At 39.1% G+C, this 26,892-nt stretch overlaps 1 protein-coding gene across 4 annotated transcripts in view; it reads right to left on the bottom strand.

Annotated features, from left to right (window-relative positions):
- Mgat4a (alpha-1,3-mannosyl-glycoprotein 4-beta-N-acetylglucosaminyltransferase A) overlaps nt 1-26,892 on the bottom strand; it is an 89,598-nt gene that overhangs the window by 14,227 nt on the left and 48,479 nt on the right. For all 4 annotated transcript variants that reach the window (XM_077791719.1, XM_077791720.1, XM_077791718.1 and 1 more), the window contains 4 exons: nt 25,733-25,866; nt 12,080-12,126; nt 10,251-10,364; nt 9,275-9,350 (listed from right to left, as the gene is read on the bottom strand). In XM_077791719.1, the coding sequence (XP_077647845.1) occupies nt 9,275-9,350; nt 10,251-10,364; nt 12,080-12,126; nt 25,733-25,866 (371 nt within the window). The remainder of the gene's footprint in view (nt 1-9,274; nt 9,351-10,250; nt 10,365-12,079; nt 12,127-25,732; nt 25,867-26,892) is intronic.

Raw genomic sequence — 26,892 nt, 5'->3', positions numbered from 1 at the left:
TCAGGTTACTGGGTGTGTGCCCTGAAGGGACTATTGGGACATTGGCCCCTCCTCTACCTTGATCTGCTTTCTGGCTGCCATTGGTCAATAATTTTGCTCCTTTGCACACTTTCCACCATGATGTTCTACTTTGCCAAAAGCCCAAAGCAACAGGGCCAAGCTGCCATGGACTGAAACTTCTGACACTGTGAGCCAAAAGTAACCTGTTCTCTTTGTAAGCTGATTGTCTCTGGTATTTGTTACAGTAACGGAAAGCTGACTCCCATACCATCCCTTGTGTCAATTTTATAAAAAGGATCATACCATGACACTGACTTTTTTTCTTAATACATCATGAGTATCTTACCAAGTAATAAACATCTACTGAAGTCATTTACTTTAACAGTGTCTCATGGTTTATTCAGTTCTTCCTGCTCACAAGCAGATATTCAGGTTGTTTCCTAGTTGTTGTCCACACAATGCTGCAATACTTACGCTTATACCTATATGTTAGTGCATTTCATTCCTGTAGAACAGATCCCTAAAAGTTCCTTTTATATTAATAAACACCTACAAAATATTGAGAGCTGTGGCAATTCACAGAGTGCTAGTTCCCCTGGGCTTTGCCAGTGCCCAGCGCACTCTCTGTGTGGAGTGTTGGCCAATACCAGAGAAAAGACAGAAATGAGGACCTTGGCCTGTGGAGAGCCCTCCTCCCCAGAGTCTCCTCTTACCAAACTTCATTTTGTTTCTGTTTCTGGCAGGACTCCAGGACTCGGGTTTCAACCAGGGCCTTGTGCATGCTGGGCAGGCGCTCTACCACTGAGCTGCATACCCACCTTTTCCTCAAATATCAAAGCCACAAAAATATTTGATATCTGTAAGGTCCTTGCTTAGCATGTGGGTGTCCATCTTAAATGACAGCCACCATTTAAGGCTTTCCCGCCCAAGGACCTTTCTGAAAAAGGCTCATCACTCCCTCATACCAGCCCCACCCTTAACTGCCCACATTAGGACACTCCAGCTCTAATCCCTGAGCCCCCCACCATAAAAGCCCAAACCTCAAGCCTGTGCCTCCTCTCTCCGTCTATGGAGAGATGGCCTTTATTTGTCAGCTCTCACAAACTCTTGTGTGTATCTCTGCCAAGTCTCCATCTTTCATTTCTTGCTGCCTGTCTCCCGGTTCCTCGCTTTCCTTTCAATAGCCTAAGAATATTTTTCCTTTTCTGATTTCAGTTACCATTTCTCATTACCTGAGTAATATTGTCTTAGTGTTTGATTTTTCATGTACTTCAGTACTGCAGGTTTTCTTCTTCCTATCTATGAAGAAATACAGTGTTTGGAAAGGTACGCTATTGATGGGCTTGCCAACTATTTATTGAGCTTCTGTTGTACTGTGGACTAGTGATGAGTCCAAGGCCATCACTGAACAGGAAAGACGCGCTTTACTTCCTTGGAGCCCAGAGGGGCTGAAGGGAAAGGCAGGCAAAGCACAGAGCCAAGTGACATTCAACCTTGCTTTTGGCAACAAGAGACACCTCCACTCATGCCTGAATGGCTATGCCCCACAGGAAGGACACAGAAGAGATGCATGGCAAGGATCCCCTCCAGCCCTTTAAGACCCACTGCAGCTGACCGCCTCCCTGACCTGGGCCCCCAGGGCCTGCTCTCCACCTCCCAGTTCTGTCTCCTCCTTAAGAGGGCTACGTAAATGGAATCATGCTATGTAACCTCTGAGACTAGCTTCCTCATTCAGAACAATTCCCTAAGATCCAAGCTGTGGATCAACAGTTTGATTCTGTTGGTTGTTTAGTATCCTACGTATGGATGTATCAATATGAAGTCACCTTATTGGCATCAGGTCAACACTGGCATTAGATCCGCCATTTCAGGTTGGGGCCACTTTTATCTAAGGAGTCCTAGGTTTCGATTTAGGAGCCATTTTATCTAGAGATCCTGAGGAACTGCTGCTTGGCCTCCCACAGAACGTGTGCCTACTAAAGGGTCCACCCCACCCCAGCCCATGACATAACCCCTAAAGCAAGCTTGTGAAATTGCTCCTGCAGGTTATAAAGATGCTCTGTAAGTGACACTCACTTCTGCTCCCCTCAGAGGGACAGCCTTGTCAGTTTGCTCCATGCTCTGACAATAAACCTCGAGTGGTATTCTGGTGTATGGTGTAGTTCTTGTACTTTTCGAGTCTCCTTTCACACCAGCTGAAGCACAGCTGGGTGACCTGCAGTCTGGGGGCAATGAGTACACGGCTGCTCTGAAGACATGACAGATTGTTGGTGGACAGAGTACTTCAATGACATCAATATCTCATGGCAGGAGCCACCATGAAGACTGATGTGCCTCATTAGTGACTGCGAGTTTACAGAGGAAACAAGATACAAAATACTGTTTTTACACTATGCAAATGTAATACTGGAGAGAGGAATGCTCTAAACACATACCTGCTTAAATTTTTAAAAGCTAGAATGAGAAACTAAAAACTGTGGTGGGGGCTGGAGCTTTGGCTCAGTGGTAGCACACTTGCCTGGCATGTTTGAGGCACTGGGTTCAATTCTCAGCATCACATATAATAAAATAAAGGTCTATCAACAACTAAAAAATTTTTTTAAAAAAATACTAGTGGTGGGGGCTGGGGATGTAGCTCAAGCAGTAGCGCGCTCGCCTGGCATGCGTGCGGCCCGGGTTCGATCCTCAGCACCACATACAAACAAAGATGTGTCCGCTGAAAACTAAAAAATAAACATTAAAAAATTCTCTCTCTCTCTCTCTCTCTTTAAAAAAAAAATACTAGTGGTGGGCACCCATAGGGGAGGGAGGAACCAGGGTAAAGAGGGATAAAAGTGAGATGTTGGTGACCGTACCTTCTTTTATAAAAGTTCTGATTTTGAAATGCAGGGCTCTATGTAAAAAAAAAAAAAAAAAAAAGAAAGAAAACTCTAAAAACTGAATATAAGCCAAAACAAACGGACCTAGTTTCATATCAAGTTGGCACCACGGTCACACAGGATAAAGAACCACTCAGGTGACTTTCAGAAACCATACTTTGACTATATATACACACCATGATTTATTCTATGGGGAAGTAAGCACAACGAAAGTTCAAACTGCATTTGGAAGTCTTATTGTTAGTAGTGATATTAATATTTTGAAATCATTCTAGAAACCATTTTACACTATATAGCAAAAAATATATCAGGATCAATCATGCTATTATAAACCAAGACTTTCAGTGTAAGAGGAAAAGAAGTATAAAAAAATTAAATGAAAACCCTCTAATCACATCTGAACTGGAAATATCAATACACACTTGTGCAGTTTCTTTCTCTGAAAAACACCCTCTTCCTTGCTCCAAGTCCTAGAAGCAGAGACACAACAGCAACCAGCATCTCAAGTGCCCAGATCATGTTCTTAGCCATCACATGCCTTTGAGAGGAGCAGGCACCTGAAAGTGACCGATTCCTGATCTGGGAAAGGAAACATGCAAGATGGGCCAGCCAAGGAAGTGATCAAAGATCCTGAACTTACAGAAAGGAAATAATAGCCAACCTATGAGGCTCTTCTTTATCACAATGGTGTACCAATGTGAGCATTGGTAAGAATAAAATTAATAGACAGAATCAAGCATTTATTCTGCCTTTTCTTATTGAACTATTTTTCAAAGTAACCAAATAGCTGAGAAAAGAAAATTCTTTATAGAAAAACTCGGCTTCAAGGAACATCAGTGAAGTAGAAAATTACCACTTGAGAACCTTTAATAAAATAATCTAGGGAGAGATCACCAGTGGAGACTGAAACCCTCAGAAGAGTGGATCCTGGGAGCTTCTCCTGGGGATGAGGCGGGCACACAGAGCCCACTGCCAACCTCAGCACCACTGTCAGGGGGGCCACCTCACAGGTGAGGTATCAGGAGAATACGGCACCCCATGAAGTTCCAGAACCATGTAAGTCTTCCAGAAGACACCGTCTTCCAGTCATCAACGAAGCACTTTATGAAACCAGGAATGACAGTGTCATGGTAAACTTCATTCTGAGCTGCAGGCCTAACACCAGGACAGCTGGCATTCCCAGACCCCCTCGAGTGTGTGTCCTTTGTGGTGCCAAGCAACGCCCAACTCTGCTGCCTTTTTAAAGGAAGCCTCTGAAAGTCTTGAGTATGACATTCCCCTCTCCTGTAACCATGAAGCCACTTTCCTAGGGGATCACAGCAAGGTCTAGAATAAATTCCTTTGCTCCCTCGACCTTCATCCTAATACTTCAGATGTTCCCAGGTGACCTCTTTCCTTCATAAACTAACATATCAGAGGACTTTTTAGGCTAAGATGTTTTTAACACTAATACTCTGTAGGTAGGTCATCTGACCTCATTAACAGAATTCTGCATGATTTAAGATTGTAAAGACTAAATATAAAGCAATTTCCTCTTTCCTGAGGCATATGTTTGGGGAACATACAATAATTTTAAGAAAATTCATGGAATTCATATTATTAGTAAGAGCTGAAAATTTAGAAACAATCAGCAATAAGATGATATCTGAATAATGGTACTTCAAGAAATAATTAAAAATTACATTTTAACAAATGTTAAAAATAACAAAACAGGCTATCAGACAGTATGTACAGTCTGATCCTGTAACTGTAAGAGAGTTATTAGACATCAGCAAGAGAGTGGAATAGGGAATTCCAAGTCTGCTTCCTCCCCCACACAGACACAGATTTAAAATTGGTGCATTCAAAGCCCTCCCTTGGGTGTGGTACCATGTGACTGCAAAGAACTCCCAACTTCTGATTCTCCCTGGATCAAGAAAGGAGCAGATGTATCCCTAAAAAATGTAAGACATTGGATATATATCTCAAGGGACTGGTTTTTATCTTGTCTTAATCAAAGCAGGGAGCAGAACAGAGCACCACATCAAGGACCAAGAACAAAGGCTGTCCATTAGCACCAGAGGCTGCAGTACCACAGACAGACACTAGGTAGAGCTCCAGGACTATGGCGCTACCATAATCAGGCTGTCAAAAGTCAAAAGTCAAAAAAATAAAAAATAAAAAAAAATCTTGCACGCAGCATAAGAAAAGTGACCCATCATATACAAGAGAGTTTCTATTAGTGTCAGAAGACTTCTGAGAAGAAACACTGCAGGCTTGAAGGGACTAGGATGGTATATTCAAAATGCTAAAACCAAAATAACCAATGAAACAAGAATACCTGGCAAGAGAGAAGACAAGACTTCCCAAGATAAGAGCTGAGTGAGTTCAGCACCAGGTTTCTTACTGATAAAGAAAGTCCTTCAGCTTGAAGTGAAAGAATGATAAATAGCAACAAACACTACAAAAATATAAAGCTCCCTGGCAAAAGTAAATATACAGACAAATATAGAATTCTGCAGTAAGGTAATGCAGTCGCATAAGTCATTTTAAATCTTATACAGAATTTTTAAAACCAAAAGCATAAAAGTAATCACAAATCTATTAACAGATGAGCAATATAAGAGAGATAATTGAGACAAAGAATAACAAAAGGCAAGGGGACAGATGTAAAGAAGCATGAATTTTATACTGAAGTTAAATTGTCAGTTTAAATAACTTTAAGAGGTTTTGTGATTGCAGTGATACCAGAAAGAAAACAGATATACACAAAGAGGAATGAGAAGGGGATCACCATATATTATTATAAAAATCAATAAAACAAAAAAGACAGCAAGGATTTTAAAAATGATCAACAAAACGGATAAAACTCTAGGTTGAGTGACTAAACCAAAAAAATGAAGACTCAAATAACTAAAATTGGTAATGAAAAGGGGAGCTACTTGGAGGCTGAGGCAGGAGGATTGTGAGCTCACGATCAGCCTGGACAGCAGAGCAAGACCTCACCAGTAGAAAAGGAAGAGGAGGAGAAGCAGGAAAAAGAGAAGCAGGAAAAAGAGAAGCAGGAAAAAGAAGAGAAAGAGAAAAAAGAGAAAGGATGAGGAGGGAAGTGATGAGGAAGGGGAGAAGATAGGAAAGGAAAAATGAAAGAGGGCATTACAACTGGTAAAAGGGTTATAAAGATGACCAGTAATAATTATATGCCAACAAACTGGGTAACCTAGAATCGTCAGGTAAGTCCCTACCAAGACTGACCATGGAGAAATAAAAAGTTGAACACACTTATAACAAGGAGATTAAAGCAGTAATAATGAAAAATAAAATAAATGAATCTAAAAGAACATCTCCCCGCAAAGAAAAGCTTAGGACCAGAGAACTTGACTTAGGAGTTCTGCTAAGCATTTAAAGAATTGACACCAATTTGTCTCAAACTTTCCCAAGGAACTGAAGCAGAGAGAACACTTTCAAACACCTTGAGGTCAGAACCAAAACCTTTCCCTCTAAGATCAGAACCAAAAGGGAGCCCATTCTCACATCACAATTAGTCATACTAGCTAGACCATGTTGACAAGAAGAGGAAATAGGTATTCAAATTAGAAAAGAAGTACACCTAGCATTATCCACAGATGAAATTATTTTATATAGAGAAAAATCTAAAGAATACATTAAAAACCATACAAATAAATGATTTCAGAAGTTTCAGGATACAAAATCAACACACAAAAATCATATTTCTGTCTACCAACAATGACCAATGCAAAAATAAAAACCATCCCATTTCCTAAAGCATCAAAAAGGATAAAACACTTGGGAATAAACCTAATAAAGGAGGTAAAAGAACTCTGGTAAACTACTAAACATCACTAAAAGAAATCAAAGAGGATAAAAATAACTGCAAAGATACCCAGGCACTCGTGGTTGGTGAGACTTAGTATTAAAATGTCCACACCACCCTACACCTTACAAGATCTACAACAATCTACACCTTACAAGATCTACAACAATCTACACCTTACAAGATCCCTGCCAAAGTTCTCATGAGATTTTTCACAGAAATAGAAAAACAAATCTCAAAAAGATAAAAAATAAATAAAGAATCTCCAAGGATTCCAAATAGCCAATCTGGAAAAAGAACAGAATAGGAAGTCTCATTCTTCCTGATTTCAAAGCAATGGTGATCAAATCAACATGGTACTGACATAAAGACAGATACCTATCTGCTTACCTAGGTAGGTAGAGAGACACAGACACACACACACACACACACACACACACACACACACACCCCAATTAGATGGAATAGGGAACCCAGAAATACACCAATGCATACATGGCTAAATAATTTCCCACAAAGGTGTCAAGAATATACAATGAGGAAAAGATAGTCCTTTCAACAAATAATTCTGGGAAAACTGGATATTCACATGCAAACAAAAAAATCTGGACCCAAACTTTTTATTATTTACAAAAAAAATTAACTCAAGATGGATTGGACTTCAACCAAGGAGCTAAAATTATGAAACTCCTAGAAGACATAGGGGAAAGCTTTAGGCACTGGATTCAGCATCTGTACTTTGGATATGGCTTCAAAAGTCTAGATAAAAAATCAAAAGTGGAGAGATGAGACTATAGCAAATAGAAACTTTTGTATGTCAAAGGAAACAACATAGTGGAAGCTCCACAATCACACTGGAAAAAATATTTGCAGATCTTCTAAAAAGGGTTACTACCCAGAATGTTTAAAGGAATGTTAACAAAGAAAAATCAAATAACCCAGTTAAAAATGGACAAAGGGTTTAAATAAATATTTCTTCAAAGATCACACAGATGGAAAACAAGCACATTAGCTGATGCTCAACATCATACATCATGAAGGAAATGAAAATCAAAACCACAACCAGATGCGACCACATCATTAGAATGACCATCACTAAAAGAAGAAAATAACAAGTACTGGTGAGAAGGCAGAGAAAATGAGCCCTGTGTGCTGCTGGCAGGAATGTGAGCTGGCACAGCCACCATGGAAAATACTACGGCGGTCCCTCGAAAAATCAGAAATGGCACAATAATGACTCATCAACCCCCTTGTAGGTATATAGCCAAAAGAATCCCAACAAATTGTGGAGAGAGAGGTACTCACTCCAGCTTACCACTGCATCATTCCCAGTAACCAGAGCTGGAAGCAGGCCAACAGATGAACTGACGCGAAAATGCAGCTCAAACACACAATGAACATCATGCGGCTCTAGAACAGAAGTCCTCCCTGCCACATGCTGCAACAGGTGACTCCACTAGTCTGGAGCACCTAGAACCGTCAAAGTCACAGAATCACGGGTAGCAGGAGGTGACTAGGAACATGGGGGAGGGACAGTAACTGATGTTTTTGGATAGAGTCTCTGTAGGCTTTGCAAGGTGAAAAGGTCCTAGAATCTGTTGCACAACAATGTAAAACACTTCACACTACTGATCTGTACTCTCAGGAAAGGTGCAGATGGTAAATTTAACGTTATGTGTTTTTGCCACAGAGTAAAAGGGGCTGTATTAAATGGTATAAGTATAAGCACAAACCGTAAAGAACGACAGCCTGGCAGCAGGCAACCAACGCAAGCTCACAGCTGCCACTATCACCATAGCTTACTCACTGCTCCTTAGGAAACATTGCCTTACTACTCTCTCTCTCATCCCCATCCTATCCTTAATTTCTTAAATAATTATTCTTCCTAGGCTCCACCAAAAAAAAAAAAAAAAAAAAAGGCATTAAGTTTCCATTAATTCTCTCCTAGGAGCTAAACTGAAAAAAATAAACTTTAAAAGCAACATAAGGACACTTTAAAGTTCCCCACATCAAGTTCTTAACTGTAATGTACAATGTATACATTGGCCACAGAACAAAATAGCCTATCGTTAATTAGATTTGAAGAAATAAGAGCATCCTAGAATTCTTTGCTATTGCCTACCAGGTTAACAAACCCCACAACAGTGCAGGATTCTTCTGCTTGAATAGCATTAGGGCCACAATGCTTTGGGGGGGGGCATTTGAATTTATTATCTTCAATATAAATGTAACTGTATTGTGGCTTTCAAAAAGATTTACTCTACCATGAGACCACTCAAAAAAATGTAACAGTGGAGAGAGGAAGGAGGAAAGAAGATGGAGGAATGGAGTTCAGAGGAAGCGAGACATAGTGAGGTTGCCCCTCCACACAGGAGCTGGGGCCACACATGCTGCACTTGGGAACCCCAGAGCCCACGTCCTCAATTGCCATGGGGATCCTGCTCTCTCTGAGATATAATTAGGACTACACAGTTCTGAGGAGGGATGTGCTTCCAAAACCTCCTGCTTTAATGATTATACACCCTTGATAACACTTCTTCTTTAGAAGCGTGAAAAACATTAAAGGAAAAGCCACACTTACCTGAATGTAATATATGCCCTTTTCCTGAGCATACATCATTAGAAAACAGTAATCTAAGTTTTGCTTTGTTCTCCATCTGAAACAAATAGTTTCAAAAATAGGTTAGGAATCAGACTGAAATTTAACAAAGTAAGATTAGATGTATAAGCCTCAAGTTTTTTATTATAACACAAGAGTCAAAGAAAATTCTCTTTTCTCTAATGCAGCATTAAATACACCAAATACATTCCTAAGAACACCAATCTTCAAGGTGTCCTGAAGAAAAAAAGGTCGAGTAAGTTTGGGAAAAACTGTGCACATATTTCTTTCCTGGAGATATGCTAGTATGTTAGAGACACTGAAACATCTAGCAGCAAAAACATTTGCTGAGAAAAACTTTTTTTTTTTTTTAAACCATGCTGGGGATCAAACCCAGGGCATCACGTATACTAGGCAAGTGCTCTACCACCAAGCTACATCCACAACCCAAGAAAAAGAAATTTTAATCCAATATTTTCCAAACTTCCTTGACCACAGAAAATGTTCAAGTAACATCTGAATGTCTTGATGAACTAATCCTTAGATAAATCATACTTTAGGGAACTCTGGTACCTAGGACTGTGTTTTACATACAGGTACAGATTTAAAAATATGTATTGAATGCAAGTACAAATAAATAAATACATATTTAATGTTAAAAAATTAAATGTAGAATATTTAGACCTTTCAGTGAATTCCTGGCAGCCTATAGAAACACATTAAAAATGTATAACAGAAGTGATTCCAAAAGCCAGTTTAAGGAAAACACAGTAAACTAAAAGCTTATACTAAGAAAACTTCCAGAATACATCTCACAAGCTGCCCTGGGCTTCATGAGATGATCTTGAGTATGTTAGCAAATCCAGCCCTAAAATTTTTGCAGGTTTGATTGACAGAAACCACATTTATTAACTCCCACACTCACAGAATGGAAGACTTTAAAGGACACTCAGCTCACCTCACTCTTTCTTTTGAGTCTCCAAACGTCTCCTTTAGGTTTGTCAAGTCAGGGTAATAACTTTCAGGGGGTGATATTACTTCCACCAGGCCAGAACTGATTTCTTTAGAAAATCTGCCATGAGAAAGATAAGCTCAGTTATTGAAGCTCTGTGAGATTTTATTTAACATCCAATTTAGCACATTTTACATAAAACACACCAGAGAACATGTGTAGCAGGAATAATGTGATGGTCAAAATGTGCTAAATAAAGCTGCTTATCACTGAGCTTATTTACCTGAAAACACAGGTTTTTCTAGTAGCACAAGGTTTAGGGTTTTGTTGTTCTTGTTCTTAGTACTGCTTTTTTTTTTAAAAAAAAAAAAAAAAAAAAAAAAAAAAAACAGTATAAAATGCCATTAACCTTAGAGTAACAGAAAGCCCAGGAGAACTGCAGTCTTACATTCCTACAGGCAATTGGAATATTTAAAAAAAAAAAAATCAAGGTCCCACAGAAAGTAGGGAAATAAAGGAAAGAAAACAGATTAATTTCTGTATGCATCTAAACACATAGACTTGTGCAAAATTCAAAGTTCTTCAATTTTCCAGAAGCTACAATTTTCCAGAAGTTGTAGGTTATAGAGTATGTCATTCCAGGCCGGTGCTTCTCAACTTGGGTGATTTTATCCTTTCTGAGACATTAAGCAACATCTGGAGGCATTCTGGCTGTCATTACTATAGGAAATACTATTAAAAATACCGGTCAAACGTACTCTGCCCAGGTCAGCCCTGACAACAAAGAATTACATAACCACAAACATTAATAGCATTAAGCTGGAGAAATCCTTTTCTGAAGTTTTAAATCAGTCTGCATGTGTACAAATGTAATTTTTCCACATCTGCATTCTTCCTCATTTTTGCAAATCTCCAGAAAATGCTTATGTAACTACCTGCCTTTGCACAAATGTTCTTAGTGTTTGACTGAGCTTTGTTTCTGGCCTTGGTTTTCCTGCACATTGAGGAAGAAGTAAGTCAACAGAATGACTGCACCAGCCCACCATAGGCCTGCCCGTTTGGTCTAGGGGAAGGGGGACCAGTTATTAATTACTGCCCTGTTCCTTCATTTGAGGACTCCACATATCAAAGTGCATTTCTACAAAGAATGTCAAGAACTTTAGCACTTGAGGAAAATCTAACAAATGACAAATTTAATCCTGAACTATGCGTAATATTTTTTAAATCTCCAGGTTTAGCATTTCAATGGACAAAGTATCATATTATTTTAAATAGAGAGCTAGCAAATAATTGCAACTTCTCTGGTCTTTAAGCAGATACAATTCAATGAAGAAACCTATGTCAAGACTAATTTTTATGATATCATTATTAAAACTACTAAGGCAATACTGTAAAAACTAATAACAGGCTTCCCGCCTGTTACCTGGTTCATGCCCTGCATACTGCAGGATCAGGGGGCCAGACACAGCTCAGCGCTGAGGCCTGAGATGCTACATGAAGATATGCCTGGCAGCCTGTCTATTTAATAGAGGGTGAAAGACTTAAATAATCTCTTAAAACTATCTTCACTGCCTTCATGAACAAATATTTATTTGATAGTGTTACACAAACGACATTCAAATCTCTTCTATACTGAAATACACCAATTTATTCCAGCAGATAAATGAACTTAAACACATCTGCTTTATGAGAATGTAAAAGACAATGGTAGGAGGTCTAATGAACGATGATCTCCAGAGGGAGATTAACTATCAAGGCAGGTGCTTTCTTTTAGCAAAAAGCCAAAGACAGCAGTAAACTAAAAGATTTCCATTTCCTAATTAAGAAGTACTTACTCTTTCTCCAGGTTGGCCACAACACTGTGGACATAATCAATATCTGTCTGGGAAAGAAAAAAATACCAAAATTCATATTTGTATTCAACCTTTTTATATTTTTTATATTTTTATTTAACTTTTAATACTGAACTCAAAATTAGACAAATGATAAAACATGCAGCAAAAACATTAAATTTTCAGGCAACTTGAGGGATTTGCATTTCTGATTTTATTGTATTATTGTGCTATTCAATATCACTAAATACTTCATACAGTGAGCAGATTTGTAAGTGTTTATTCTTTCCAATTGCCTACACTCGATCACCAGGAAACTGGGCACAGAAACTACTCCTACTTCTGGAAACACCCAGACCCTGAGTAGTGGGCAGAGGCACCGACAGATGCAGCCTGCTGTCAAAAAAGACTTTTCCATTTGGAATCTTAACACTTGGGTTCAAGATTTGCCTCTGGGGCTACTGGACAGTATCATCTGAAGTTACTTCTCTGAATTTAAGTTTCCTATTCCATGAAAAGAAAAAAAGTGGGAGAAAAATTAAGACCCCAGAGATGACAAGTTTAAATGATAAAACTGAAAAGCATGCAATGCAAAGATGTGCTGGGCTTCTGAGGACCCCTGTGAAGAAAGCCGCACCTCTGACCAACCCAGAAGCATCTGGCCAAGGCACCCAGGTCTCTGCCGGGTACTCTCCTTGCTCCTCTCCCACTGGTTGGCAGCAAAGACAGGTGGTCACTGAGCTCTCAGGGCCTGCTTACTTTTAGAGAAAAATTTTTCCTGATTATATTTTTTAAAGGCACATAGATCTTTTTTAAAGGTAGTATTACTACCCAATACTGAGAATAAGTTTGTGAATCTAAAATGAATAAAGAGCATTTTTTAATTAAGAACCAAGTGTTTGTCCTGGTTAAGTAAATTAAGAGCTGGGCTGATATGTGCTACAATGAGATGAACCTTGAAAACACCATGCTAAGTGGAAAAGCCAGTTGCAAAGGACTACATATCATGCAACTGCTTTTATATGAAATATCCAAAGACAAGTATCTGCAGGGACAGAAAATAGATTATCGGTTGCCTAGAGCTGGTGGAATAAGAGGATGACTGGGCAATGGCTAAGAGTTTCTCTGTAGGGTGAGGAAAACGTTCTGAAGTTGACTGAGGTGATGGCTGCCCAACTGTTTTAGTGGGTGGATTATACATTGTGTGAATTACTTTTAAAAAACAGAATAAAGCTAAAGGTATAAAAATTAGGTATTTCAGGTTGTATACCTGGATCTAGATCACTCAGCTTCTCTTAGAGACACATGGAAAAGTTGGATATATATGTTAACATGAGCCCAGAGGAGATGGTGTCAGCAAGGAGGCAAAATCATAAGCCTCAGGCTTCACCCCACTACAGAAAGCTCAACTAACAACTACCCACAGACCAGAACACCTTTCTGAAAACCCTACTACTTGAAAACAAGCATGAGACAAGCTGCTGGTTGGCCGAACTGAGGACAGCAGGATAAGAAAGAATGGTCCCACCACTACCACGACACTTCTCCCATCCAAGCCAACACAATGACACACAGAGAGAACGTCCAGGGTGTTTACTGAGGAAGGAGAACCGGGGAGGGGAGGGAAGGGGAGGGGAGGGGAGGGGAGAGGGAGGGGAGGGGAGGGGAGAGGGAGGGGAGAGGGAGGGGAGGGGGAGGGGAGGGGGAGGGGGAGGGGGAGGGGAGGGGAAGGGGGAGGGGGAGGGGAGGGGGAGGGGGAGGGGAGGGGAGGGGGAGGGGGAGGGAGGGGGGGGGAGGGGGAGGGGAGGGGGAGGGGAGGGGGAGGGGAGGGGGAGGGGAGGGGGAGGGGAGGGGAGGGGGAGGGGAGGGGGAGGGGAAGGGGAGGGGAAGGGGAGGGGGAGGGGAGGGGGAGGGGAGGGGGAGGGGAGGGGAGGGGGAGGGGAGGGGGAGGGGAGGGGAGGGGAGGGGAGGGGGAGGGGAGGGGAGGGGAGGGAAGGGGAATGGGAGGGAGAATGGAGGAGGAAAGAAGGAAAGGAGGGGAGGGGGAGAGGGAAGGAGGAAGGAAAGGAGGGTGGGGAGGGACAGAAAAGGAAGGAAGGAAAGAAAGTCTATGTGAACTACAGGAGAACCTCAAGAGGCCAAATCTGCATGTAACAGGAGCTCCAGAAGCTGAAAGAAAGAGGGAAAAAGGCCAGAAAGTATGAACAGCAGAGAAATCCCCTAATCTGGGGGTAGATGCCAACAACCAGGTACTGGAAGCACAGAGCTCTCCAATAAAATTTAACCCGAAAAGGAGCTCAGCAAGACACCAAGCAATCAAAATCAAAGACAAAGTTCTCACAGCAGAAAGGCCGCATCTAGGGGAAGCAATACCACTATCTCCAGATGTCTCCACAGAAACCCTGGAAGACAGGAAAGGAGAATGATATATTCAAAGCACTGAAGGGGAAAAAAATCACCAACCCAGAATACCTTACCCAACAAAGCTGTCTTTCAAAACTAGATAAATAAAAACTTCCCTTGACAAACACAAACTAAGGGAGTTCACCACCCGACTTTAAGGAACTCCCTAGGTAAAGGGAGTTTTTAAGCTGAAACAAAAGACCTCTAAATAGCCCACAAAGCATACAAAATTATAAAACTCAATGGTCTAAGGAAAAGAGCCATATTCAGAATACTCTAGACAATGACAGTGTATATAGCAAGTCTGTTCCTAGCAAGAGGGTTAAAACACAAAACTACTCATATCTACAGGAGCAGAAATGAATTAAATTGAAACAAAAAATTTTTAAAAAAATCAAAGAAACAAAAAGTTGCTTCTTTGAGAAAAAATAAAAATTCTCATACAAAAAACATAAAATGTTGGGGGAGGAGTAAAGGCAGAGCTGTGTGCAGTCAGCTTGAAACAGGCTGTTGCAGGCTTAAATTGCTCTGTGTAAGCCTCACAAAGCAAAGCTCTTCAGTGGAGCACACAACCAAAATAGAAAGTATTCAAAGCATACCAGCACATCACAGCAGAGAGGACAACAGCAAGAAAGGAAGGATGCACTACAGGCGACCAGAAAGCGATTAGCAAATGGCAATCACTAAATAGTGGGTCCTTACCTATCAGTAAGAACCTCGAATGTAAATGGATTAAATTCTCCAATAAAAAGACAGTGACTGACTGGATTGAAAAATAATAACCAAGACCCAATTCTATGCTGCCTGCAAGAGAGTCAATTCATTTTTAAGGACACACACACACACAATCTGACAGGGATGGAAAAAGATTTCTCAGGAAAACCAAGGAAGAGATGTGTTTTTACATCAGACAAATAAGACTAGTAAAATACAACAACATTCTATAATAAGGGGGTCAATTCATACAATTGTAAATATATCTGCACCAACATCAGAGCACCTAAATATACAAAACAAACATCAAAGTCCCTGAAGGAGGGAGAGTGTGATACTGAAGAGTGACCCTGAAGACCTGCCACGTGGCTGCTCAGATTTCAGGCTCCCTGAGCTCTGGGAACTCCTGGCTGTCCCTTTACCAGCCCTGGGCATTCCCCACGTGTAGCCTGATTCAGCCAACACTGAAAGGTGTCATTTTCTGGGTAGTACTCTACCCTCTGGACCTCTGCTCTGCAGTCTCCAGCTTCTCTGTTTGGTGCCCTTTCTGCATACAGAAATATGTTTCATTGGGATAGAGAAATATGTCTCCAGACAGAAAACTGGGACAATCATGGTGCTTTCCCTCTATCTCAGGCAGCCATGTCCTGTGTAGTCTGCTGTCCAGTGTCCAAGAACAGTTGATTCACACACTTTGTCTGGCCTTCTACTTGCTGACATCAGGAAGATAAGTCCAGTTCTTGCTAACTCCACCACAGTGAGAAACAGAAGTCATTTAACATAACAAGGAACCACTGTGAATTCCAGAAATATAATGTGTACATGTGACAGATCAGCAGGATTCAAAGGACAGGGATATGTCAAAATGGGGCTGGCAGCTCACAATAAATTTTATTTCCCTAGGATCCAAGGAAAAGTTATGACTACCCACCTAATGCTTGATTTTTTCTTTTACTTTCAATTAAACATGACACACCAACAGAGACAAACAATGTCACATTATTTTAGTTAGCCAGGTTTCTAAAATGGTCAAGGGCTGAAAGATTAATAAGAAAGAGGAAGTTCAAGGGCTAGACAAAAGAAAAAAATTACTTCTTCATTTGCAGTACATTTGCATAGTTTTCCTGCCGCTAACTAGGATGCTGAGGCCTGATGCCATAGCAGTGGCTCACATTTTTATTTTAACCATAACCCAATCCGTTCAATATGCTTATAAATCAACTATTTCTGGATTCTTCCATGAATATCCTACTTCAAGCCTCAGCTGCATTATGACAAGTTTTCCCAGGGGTCTCCCATTTCTGCCCTTACCAAAGTAGCCAGCAGAATTCTTTCAAAAAAGTAGTCATATTACTCTTGCCAAAAATCATAATGTAGTCACAAGAAAATATGAGATGAATCCAAACTGAGACATTTTGCAAAATAATTTACCAGTGCTCATCAAAAATACCTAAGTTCATTAAAGACAAGAAAAAAGAGAGGAGTCGTCTTGGATTGAAGGAAATCTACAGATTCAGAACCACTAAGTGTAGTGTGGGACTCTGTAATGGATACTAGAATAGAAACATGTCTACAGGTGGAACAATATGAAAGTCGAATAAAGGCTGCAGTTGAATCAAGAGCATTACTCGTGTTCTGGTTTTTTTTTTTATCAGTGAGGATGGCTGCATCAGTGGTCAGCCTTCAAGTGAGACAAGTGAAGGGAATGCTGTATAATTTTTGTAACTTTTCTCTAAACCTAAAATTATTAACAAATAAAAAGGCATTTTGTAAGTGCCTTTAAAAAAATTAGTAAATTAGGTGTCTTCTCTACTCGAAACTCCTGAAGGACTTTCCATCTTAATTAGAGCAAGGATTGGCAAAGTCGATCCTTGGCCTGGCATCCCAAGGTAAAACCTGACTGGAACACTGCTCCATGCATCCCCTTACATGCTGTCCATGGTTTGTTTTCATGCTAAAATGGCAGAGTTGAACAGTTCCAACAGAGACTGGATGACCTGCAAAGTCTAAAATATTTATCATTGACCCTTTACAAAGTTTGTCCTTACCCTTCACTGACGGCAAAAGTGAAGTTCTTAAGAAACTGTAGCGTCATATGTGGTCTAGCCCAGCCTGTCCTTCTCTGGCTGCCCATTACTAGTGAGTCCCCTGCCTCCTCCACCAAGCCACTCAGGCCTCTCCTTGCTGTTCTGCAAAACATGCCAAGTAATGCCCTGGCTCGGGGTCCTTGCTTAACAGTTCCTCTGCTATACTGTTTCACTCCTGTCTCCTTCAGGCCTCCACCCAGGTGTCCCTGCTAACCCCACACTGGACGACCATGCACTCCCTTTCTTCCTTACCCATTTATCCACCACCATGCTAACATCTAACATTCTGCATATTTGAATTTTTTTTCTGTCCTTCTCTGTAAGCTACAATGGGCAGAGGTTTTATTTTATTGTACATATGCTTAACAATTTACCACTCTTTCAGAAAATATTTATTAAATCACCACCAAATTTTATGGGATAACATGTACACACGCGATTTCTTCTCGATAGTCATTTGTGTGATTTATGACCAAAGCATACACAAACATTGTAAAAATCTAGCTGCTGGGAAATTATAGGCCAAAATTCTACTGATTCATTATAGTAATCTATAATTTCAAATGAAGAATAAAAGCAAAAACTAGAAGATAACCAGCAAGAATACAGAAGACTTGAACAACACAGTCCACCAACTTCACCCAACCGACATCTACAGAAAGATCACTCCACTACATCTACAGAATCCTCCACAGCAGAATCCACTCCCAGCACAGGGAACCTGGTAGGTCAGATCACACACTGGGCAATGAACAAGTACTGAAAAATGTTAAAGGACTGAAATCACAAAACTACACTCTCTCACCACAATGTAGTTGAATAAGAAATCAGGAACAGGGGAAAATTTGGAAAGTCCTCAAATAGATAAAAATTTAAAAAGCACATTTCTAAATAACTTTTGGGTCAAAGAAGAAATTACAAGGGGATATACAAAGTATTTTTGATCTGAATACAAATTAAAACATGATAATATCAAAACTTTGGAGATGCAGCTAACATGAAACTTAGAGGGAAATTTGTAGCTTTAAATTGCCTATATTAGAGAAAAGATCTCCAACCAACAATCTAAATATTCACCTTAAAAACCTAGCAAAAGGAGAGAAAAACTGAAAGCAAGCAGGAGGAAAGAAGTAATTATTATATTAGAAATTAATGAATCATAAACTAGAGAAATACCAGAGTCTCAAAGAGTCTCTCTACTCACCTGCCTGCCAGCCCACTAGGGCTGAAAAGACCTTAACAGTCTCACAGTAAGAAAGGGGGGGTGGATGGGAAGGTGAAGATGAGACTATTCAACATAACATACTTCGTAAAATTACTGCACTCTTTAGCAAGGCATACACACATTTTTTTTTTTCAAAAGAAATACAGCCAATGATATAGAAAAACTAGTATTTTTGTACAATGCTAGACTTCAGGAACACCATCTATATTCTGATAGAGCTTTAATTTTTTTTAATCTCCAGAACCTTCCCTATTTTAACTCTTCAATAAAAATTTATTCAGTGAGTAAAAGAATTCTTAGAATGAAATCTGAACTCTTGCCATTATTTAAAAATAGCCTCAGGCAATGAGGAGAGTTTGAGAAAATATGATGACAGCAAGGGCCACCCTGAGACTACCAAGCTCTTCAGGTGCTTCAGGGTAGAAGAAAGTTCAAAAGCAAAGCGCCCAGGTAACCACACCCTGTGGGTAGAAGCGCATCAGGCTGTCCGACTAGAAAGACTAGCCTGCTGAGGGAGAGTAAAGAAACCGCAGACTACTGTCCGTGAGAGCCAGACTCAGAAACACAAAAATTTTCCTTTTGAAAAATAACTGAAATCCTTAAGCTTGAAAGGATCTAGTTTGGTCCTAATATCCAGAGGTAACAAGAAGAACTACTCAGACTAGCTGGATTGACAGGAAGCAGCCTGGCTCCGTGGAAGGAGGGAAGACAGTCTTTGTTTCAAATAAACCAAATAGTCTGGAACACTCTCTGACCCCTCATCCTCTGGCACGACAGCAGCCTGAAAACCCATTTCCTTCAATGATGATTCATAAGAAGGGAACCAGCCCAGCATGTACACTAAATAATAAGGAAAACTTAGCAAATCTAGCAGAAATGGAGAGGACAGCAGACAGACAAAGCTTCTCACCTCATCTGTAGTATCTGCAGTCAAAGGATGCTAAGCAGGCATACCAGATGACAGCAGAGAATTCTATTTCTTAGTACAATGGTGAATACTACGTAAGACAATATAAATCAGGCAGAAGAGAAGAGGTAGGGTAGGAAAGGAAAAGAAGAAATAATACCAGTTTTATTGCTTCCCATGTCGGGAAGCCATAGATACCATCTAAGAAAACAGAGGGTTATATAAGGGTTCTGTATAAAGTTACAGCTACAACAGTAATCACTGGTATAAAAATACATACTTTTCTCAAATAGAAAAATGAAGCACACAAAATAAAGCAACACAAATAAGCAACGAAAAATCCTATAAAAGACATATGGGGAAGGGGGGGAATCCCATAAAATGATAGGATTAAGACCAAATAACTGCATACAGATATATAACTTCATCTAGAAGAAGAGAAATGCGTTCTAATTAAATCACAAAGCAAAATTCAACTCTAGGATGTAAACTAGATGCATTAAAAAAAAAAAAAAAGGTGATTTAGAAAGAAAGGGAAACAAAAGGGAGGACACAGGAATACCAGACAAACGCAAACCCCAGGAAAGCGTAGGTCATAATACTGCCACCCAGTAAGGGCGAATTTGGGCCCTCAAAATTAACATAATGCATAAGTCACTTTAAAATGCCAGCAGGTGTAATTGCCAATTAAGTTATAAATGTCCACCATAAAATAACATTACTATTTATAAAACAAAAAACTATAATACAGGAAAAACAAAAACAGTAGCAGAAGATGTTTAACTCCTGAGTCCACAACACATCAAGTGGGAAAAGGATATATGAAGCATAAATGCAACAGAGCACACACAATTGAATTTTGAGAACAAGTAACATATCTCCAAGAGCTCATGGAACACTCACAAAAACAGAGCATCTCCTAAGCTACAACGAAAACACCCACCAATCTGAAGTAGAAGCTGCACAGACAACACTCTACAAACTCACAACAGAAACAAATAGTAACAAACCAATGTCCATGACAAAAGAACAGCATGAAAATATCACTGAGAGGGTGGCAAAGGACAGAACTAGGCCAAGTGACTCCGGAAAACAGAACTCTGGATACTGTAAGGCTGAGACAAAAGAACTGTAGACAAATATTTCCCTCTAGGCAGTGCTATCCTGGGGTAGGGTTAACAACACAAAAACGACTGTATGTCCCCTTGAGATGTAAAAGAATACAGATACACTGAGTCATAAAAAACTGGGTTTCTCACTGTTGGAGAAGAGTTGAAAAATTAAGGGGATGGGGGGAGACTAGAATGGACTCTGAGACTGGAATCAAGTATCATTAGAAATCATGATGTCTAATATACAGACAGATGGACACACATCTGTCCACTCAAAGGGCCAGAAGCAATGATCTCTCAGTAGCCAGCACCCTAGTGTCCAGATCCTGTTTTTTAATCCATTCTTCAATAAAAAGAATAAGGTTCCTTTGAAAAATGGCTGATTTCAGGACTGGTGCAGGGGAAATATAAGACTAGCCTAGAACTCTTAAGCTGTTAGAAAGCAGGGAAACCGCTGGGGCCATATCAGGAGGACAGAGTCGCCAATTCAAAACGAGCTAGTGACCAAACTTGGAATAATTGATCAACAAAATAAAAGCTTATTCTTATTATGTACAACTCAACACTGATGCAAGTGACAAAATAAAAAGAAGAGCTCCTCTTAACAGTATCCTAATTATTAAATGGAAGCTAAATGATGAAACTAGAAAATCACCATTTGGTAAACACAATAATAAGACTGCTCACTTGGTAAAAAGTTAAGATGAGAAACAGGATATCTGCATGATTTCAAAGTATCACCTCCAAAATAGGCTACTAACTACACAGGAAAAAGAGTATCTTCGCAGTAGAAAAACTGGGAGATGTCATCTTAATCAAGTGATGACAGCTAACATTCCCGGTAATGAGACGGGTCAACATCATGTAGCCTTTAACACTAGGCCCTGAAAAAGAACACCACCTCACTTCTGTGATACAACCTGAATTCAATGATGAGGAAACACCAGACAATCCCAAACTGAAAGACATTCCATAAAACAGCCAGTAATCTTCAAGAGTGTCAGGTCATGAGAGGACAGCAGTGGAACATTTGGAGAAATCTAAATAACACTTATAACTTAGGACAGTACTTATGGCATTTGCAGGTAAATGGATGGAGAATATTATGTTAAGTGAAGTAAGCCAATCCCAAAAAACTAAAGGCCGAACGTTTTTCTCTGATTACTGGATGCTGATCTATGACGAGGGGTGGTATGGAAAGAATGGAGGAACCTTGGACTAGGCAAAGGGGAGAGAGTGGGGAGGAGTTATGAGGATAGGAAAGATGGTGGAATGAGATGGACATCATTACCCTAGGTACATGTATGAATACATAAATGGTGCATCTCTATACCATTTACAATCAGAGAACTGAAATGTTACACTCCATTGGTGTACGATGAATTGAAATGCATTCTGCTGTCACGTACAACTAAGTAGAACAAATAAAAATTATCATGATAAAATTGGTATAAACAATATAAGAAATGTTCTATATATAATAAAAACAACAAAAAATGAGATTTACAAAATATTAGAATATAAAAATTATAATTAAACTCTAAGGAAAAATAAACACAGGAATGATACAACCTTAAAATCTGAATAGCACACTTTGATCCTACCAAGGAGCTTTAAGGGAGATAGAATGCATTCCTGTCAATCCCTTCTCAAGTTCAGAATGGGTCAGCAACTTTCAAATAATGCAACAGTGTATTGCTTAACACTCTGTATGTTCTATAAATGTCTCATCACATGCCAAAGGGATCAATAAGGGTGAAATGACCAACAAGGAATAAGGCAACTAATTACTTTTCTCTCTTCTTCTCCTTATGGTTTCTCCCTTTCAAGCAAAAAAGAATACAAAGAACTGGGGGTCATGTGAGGAAAAGATGATGGTAACTCTTTTCTATGTGCATCTCCAGGTTTTCATTCTTGATTTTTCTCCTCAAATATTAAAATGGACCAGAGAGAATTCATGCCTTTATATAAATTCCTAATTTATCTCAAAGCAAAAGGAGAGCAAAACTAAAAGCAAGCAGGAGGGAAGAAGTAATTAATATTACAATAGAAATTAATGAAACATAAAATAGAGAAATGCCAGAGTCTAAAGAGTCTTTCTACTCACCTGCCTGCCTGGTTAAAGCTGCCTATTTATCCTAGATTAATTTCAAATGGGAGACTCAGGATGGTCAAAAGATGATAAACTGGGAGTTGAAGGATGAAAAAGAAAGGGAAAACAGCAGCAATAGTTTGGACTTTGGAATAACATGAAGAGAACTGAGGACACACGACACACGTGCCCTGTGGATCTGTATCATGAGCTGGAAGTAGAATAACCACAGCACAGGCCTATTAACACCGTATACAAGAATCCTTTCATAAGCAGATGGGAAACCTGGAAGAGCAGCAGTTTGGGAAAGTCAGATTAATCTGGCTCTGGACAGATTAAAACTAATATTCAGATACCACAGTGAGGTAGGCAGGTGGAAATACAGGCTCAGGAAGAGCCTGGAAACCTAGGCCCAGAAACAACTCCACACGTAGGTCACCCTCAAAGCCACACAGCACATACCTGTTCCTAGTGTTATTGAGGCCCCAGCTTAGAACTACTCATCAAGGTGGAATCAAACACTGTGATTAATAATAATTTTAAACCAACTAAAGGCAATTCAGTGCACTCTTTAATTCTTCTGTTCAGATTTTCTTGATTGAAATTCTGCATAGATATATAGACAAACAGTGCATTTGGGAGAAACGACTCTTCAGAGACGGGAACACTGCCAATGTTTACAAGGTTTCCCCTGTGTGATCTCGCAGTGCCTCTGCAACAACGATGAGCTCCAAACAGTCAACAGCATCACTCTTATTGAAGAGATGAGGAAACTGAGGCTCAAGAAAGCATAAAAAGGAGCAGAATCCAGCCCAGAATACAGTCCCTCTGGATCCAAACCCAATAATACTACATCTTAATCCAGATTAATCATGATAGTAAGAGGGTCTCAAATCCATAAGGACATTAGGCTCTGTCTGTAAACTGAACATTATTTTTCAAGTATGTAAGAATGATTCTTTCACAGTTAAAGGTTTTTTTTGCAATTAAATATTAATATGTGCTCACTGTAAGTAAATTATGATTTTATAAAATTGTATGCAATACAAAGTGACATCAGTCTATAATCCCAACTCTCAAGCTATTTGCTAGTGAGAGTATCCGGTATATTACAGGAGATTACTTTCCTTACCTGTTTTATTAATACACATATAAGAGCTATATAAATGTTTATGTACTTGAATGTATTTCTGTATTTGCAAATGTTTCTATTGGGTCTGTTTTTAGAAGCAGAATGCTGGGTTAAAGTGTATGTTTTTAATTTTAATAGCTATTACCAAGTTCCTTTTTGATTGGCCAGTTTGGTTACTTAAAAGGAAAACTTTTATAACAGATTAAAACATCTTAAGTTAATACAAGTAACAAATAAGAAAATATTTCATATATGAAAATGTCTTACAAATCACAATTTACAACCAAAAAATGAGCAAGGCTTATAAAATAATTATACATACTAATGATCCAAAATAAAACTTCATAAACCAACATTTAATCCCACTCAGTAAAGAAATCCAAATTAACAAAAGTCAAGTATTATTTTCAACCCATCCAATTGACAAAAATATTTTAAAACTAGTATGAACTATAGGAAGAAAGAAATCTCTCTCTCAGACTTTTGAAAAGGAGATAAACAGATTTAATTTCTACAGGGTATGCTGGCTATCTATGAATATTTTTAATGTGTATGGATTCTGAGAGAGCAATCTGTATTTAAATTGGTTCCAAGTCAGTAACTATAAAAGTATACAATTTATTTACAGAAGTGCTTATTTCAGTACTGCTTATAACTGCAAAAACTCAGAAACAGCCTATCAATCAAATAACTCATGTTGAGGGGGTGGGGCTGTAGCTCAGTGGTAGAGTGCTTGTCTAACACATGTGAGGCAATGGGTTCAATCCTCAGCACCACATAAAAATTAATAAAATAAAGGTATTGTGTCCATCTACACTAAAAAAGTTTTTAAAAATAATTCATGTTGAAACCATACAATGGAGTATTTTTTAGCCATTAAAAAATGATGCTATGAGGCTTGGGTTGTAGCTCAGAAGTTAAGCGCTTGCCTCACATGCATGAGGTACTGGGTTCGATCCTTAGCACCACATAAAAAAATTAATAAAATAAAGATATTGTGTCCATCTAAATTTTTTTTAAAAATTTAATTTTGTTTTTAAAAATGATGCTGTGATTTTTAATCTTTTTAGCATGGAAAGATGTTCATGGTATTAAAATATGTATAGAATGATCCACTCATATATGTGTACACAAGTCATAGGAAAAATTCTTTAAGACACATTTAAAAATACTTATAGTTCTATCCACATGAAGGTGTAAGAGGGGAGTTTTCATTACATATTTATTTAATTGTTTTAAATAATGTGCATATTACTTTTTTCATTAAGAAAACATTAAGATCATTTTTATTTAAAGAGACAGAGGACCCTGAAGGAGTGGGAATCAGAGGTCCAGAACTATACACAGTTATACTATGTCCATTTTCTGCCCCCCACCTTCTTTTTTCTTACCTTTTATTGGGGACAGAGTGGGGGGATCAAACCCAGGGCCTTACGCATGCTAGGCAAGCCATCTAGGTGAACGTTACCCTTAGCCTTTTCCCAGGCTGAAATTTGATATGATAATTAAGGAAATATTTACTCAGGGCACTTGTTCCTTGTGGTATCAGACAAAAAAGATTCTTTATCTAAATCTTTTGAGGAGACTAAAATTGAAGAGGTATAGTCAAGTGATTTTCCTCTAATAAAACGATGGCTGCTTCATAGGGGTTAGCCTAGGCTGGGGTTATGCCTAGGCTAAACCCTCCTTCAGTTTCACAACTCCAATTTAGGTCTCAGAGCTAGAAATGGGGATTCATTTTTTTATGATCTATGTGTATAATATTATCCTACTGACAATGAAGGTTATCATTCCTGGCTTTAACTGCAGGGAAGAACTTAGAGCAAACAACACACAAGATTTACATTAACTAACCAGATAGCATAATTACCTAAGCTTCACTCAGCACATTTTAAAAATTCTTTATAAAGCATATCTGAATATTCAATTATAGTTTTACTCTTAAGACTATATATAGTAAAAAAAAAAACAAACAAATAATTACCTCTCCTATGAAGACTACTATAACACAGTCCAACTTCTCTTCAGGATACAAATTATCAATAAGGGAATGAAGAGTTTCTATGAGGTAAGATTTAACTTCTCTCTTCACTGTGGGAATCCCCATTACTATTGAAACTGAAACAAAACAATACAGTAATTACATAAAAAGACTTCACAAGGACAATAATAGAAAAATACTACCATTTTGAAAATACAATGCTTCAAATTCACAGGAATTGAGGGATTTAGTTTCAATTTCAGAAAGAAATTAATCAAAGGATACAAGAACATACCTATAATACTGTATTATCATACGTTCCACATGACTTAACCATAAAGGGGTGGGATGGGACAGAGAAAGAGGGAGAGAGAGGGAGGGAGGGAGGGAGAGAGAGGGAGGGAGGGAGGGAGGGAGAGAGAGGGAGGGAGGGAGGGAGAGGGAGAGAGAGGGAGGGAGGGAGAGGGAGAGAGAGGGAGGGAGGGAGAGGGAGAGGGAGAGGGAGAGAGAGAGAGAGTGTGTGTGTGTGTGTGTGTGTAATGTCAAAGAACTGGTAAAAATAAGAGTCAACCTCACATTAAAAATGAATGGCTATAAAGTATAAAAAGAAAAATTTTATACGATTAAAACTCAGAAACACTAAACATGCCTTAAAAATTAATGTCTTACATATCAACATCAAGTCCATGACGCACTGAGAAGGGAACAGCACCACTTCTGTGGTTTTCTTGCCAAAAGGAATAACCTCAACCTGACCAAAAAGAAATATCAGACAATTCCAAATTGTGGGGTCAGTCCACAAGATAGGCAGCCAGTCCTCTAAAGCATCAAGGTCATGGAAAACAAAGAACTGTCCCAGATTGGAAAAGACTGAGAAAACATGACTATTTAAGGAAATACAAAATCCTGACTCGACCTTGGAACAGAAAAACAATGAAAATTACAAAATCTGAATAAGAGCCAAGGTTAGCTAATAGTGTGGCGTTGGTGTTAATTTCCTGGTTTGATCATGATACCATGGTCATGGGTATGCATGGTAGATGAGGGATAGGGAAACGCTGGGTGCTACAGGAATCTGTGCAACATTTTTAAGGTCTAAAATTATAGTTGATTCTACTAAACTGCTTGTTTTGATTGCAAATTTGTTTCTACATGATTAATTT

This window comes from Urocitellus parryii, chromosome 12 (genome assembly GCF_045843805.1).
Source record: "Urocitellus parryii isolate mUroPar1 chromosome 12, mUroPar1.hap1, whole genome shotgun sequence".
NCBI classification, from domain to species: Eukaryota; Metazoa; Chordata; class Mammalia; order Rodentia; family Sciuridae; genus Urocitellus; species Urocitellus parryii.
The sequence above is the reverse complement of the archived record's forward strand: the minus strand, read 5'-3'. Positions and strand labels throughout refer to the sequence as shown.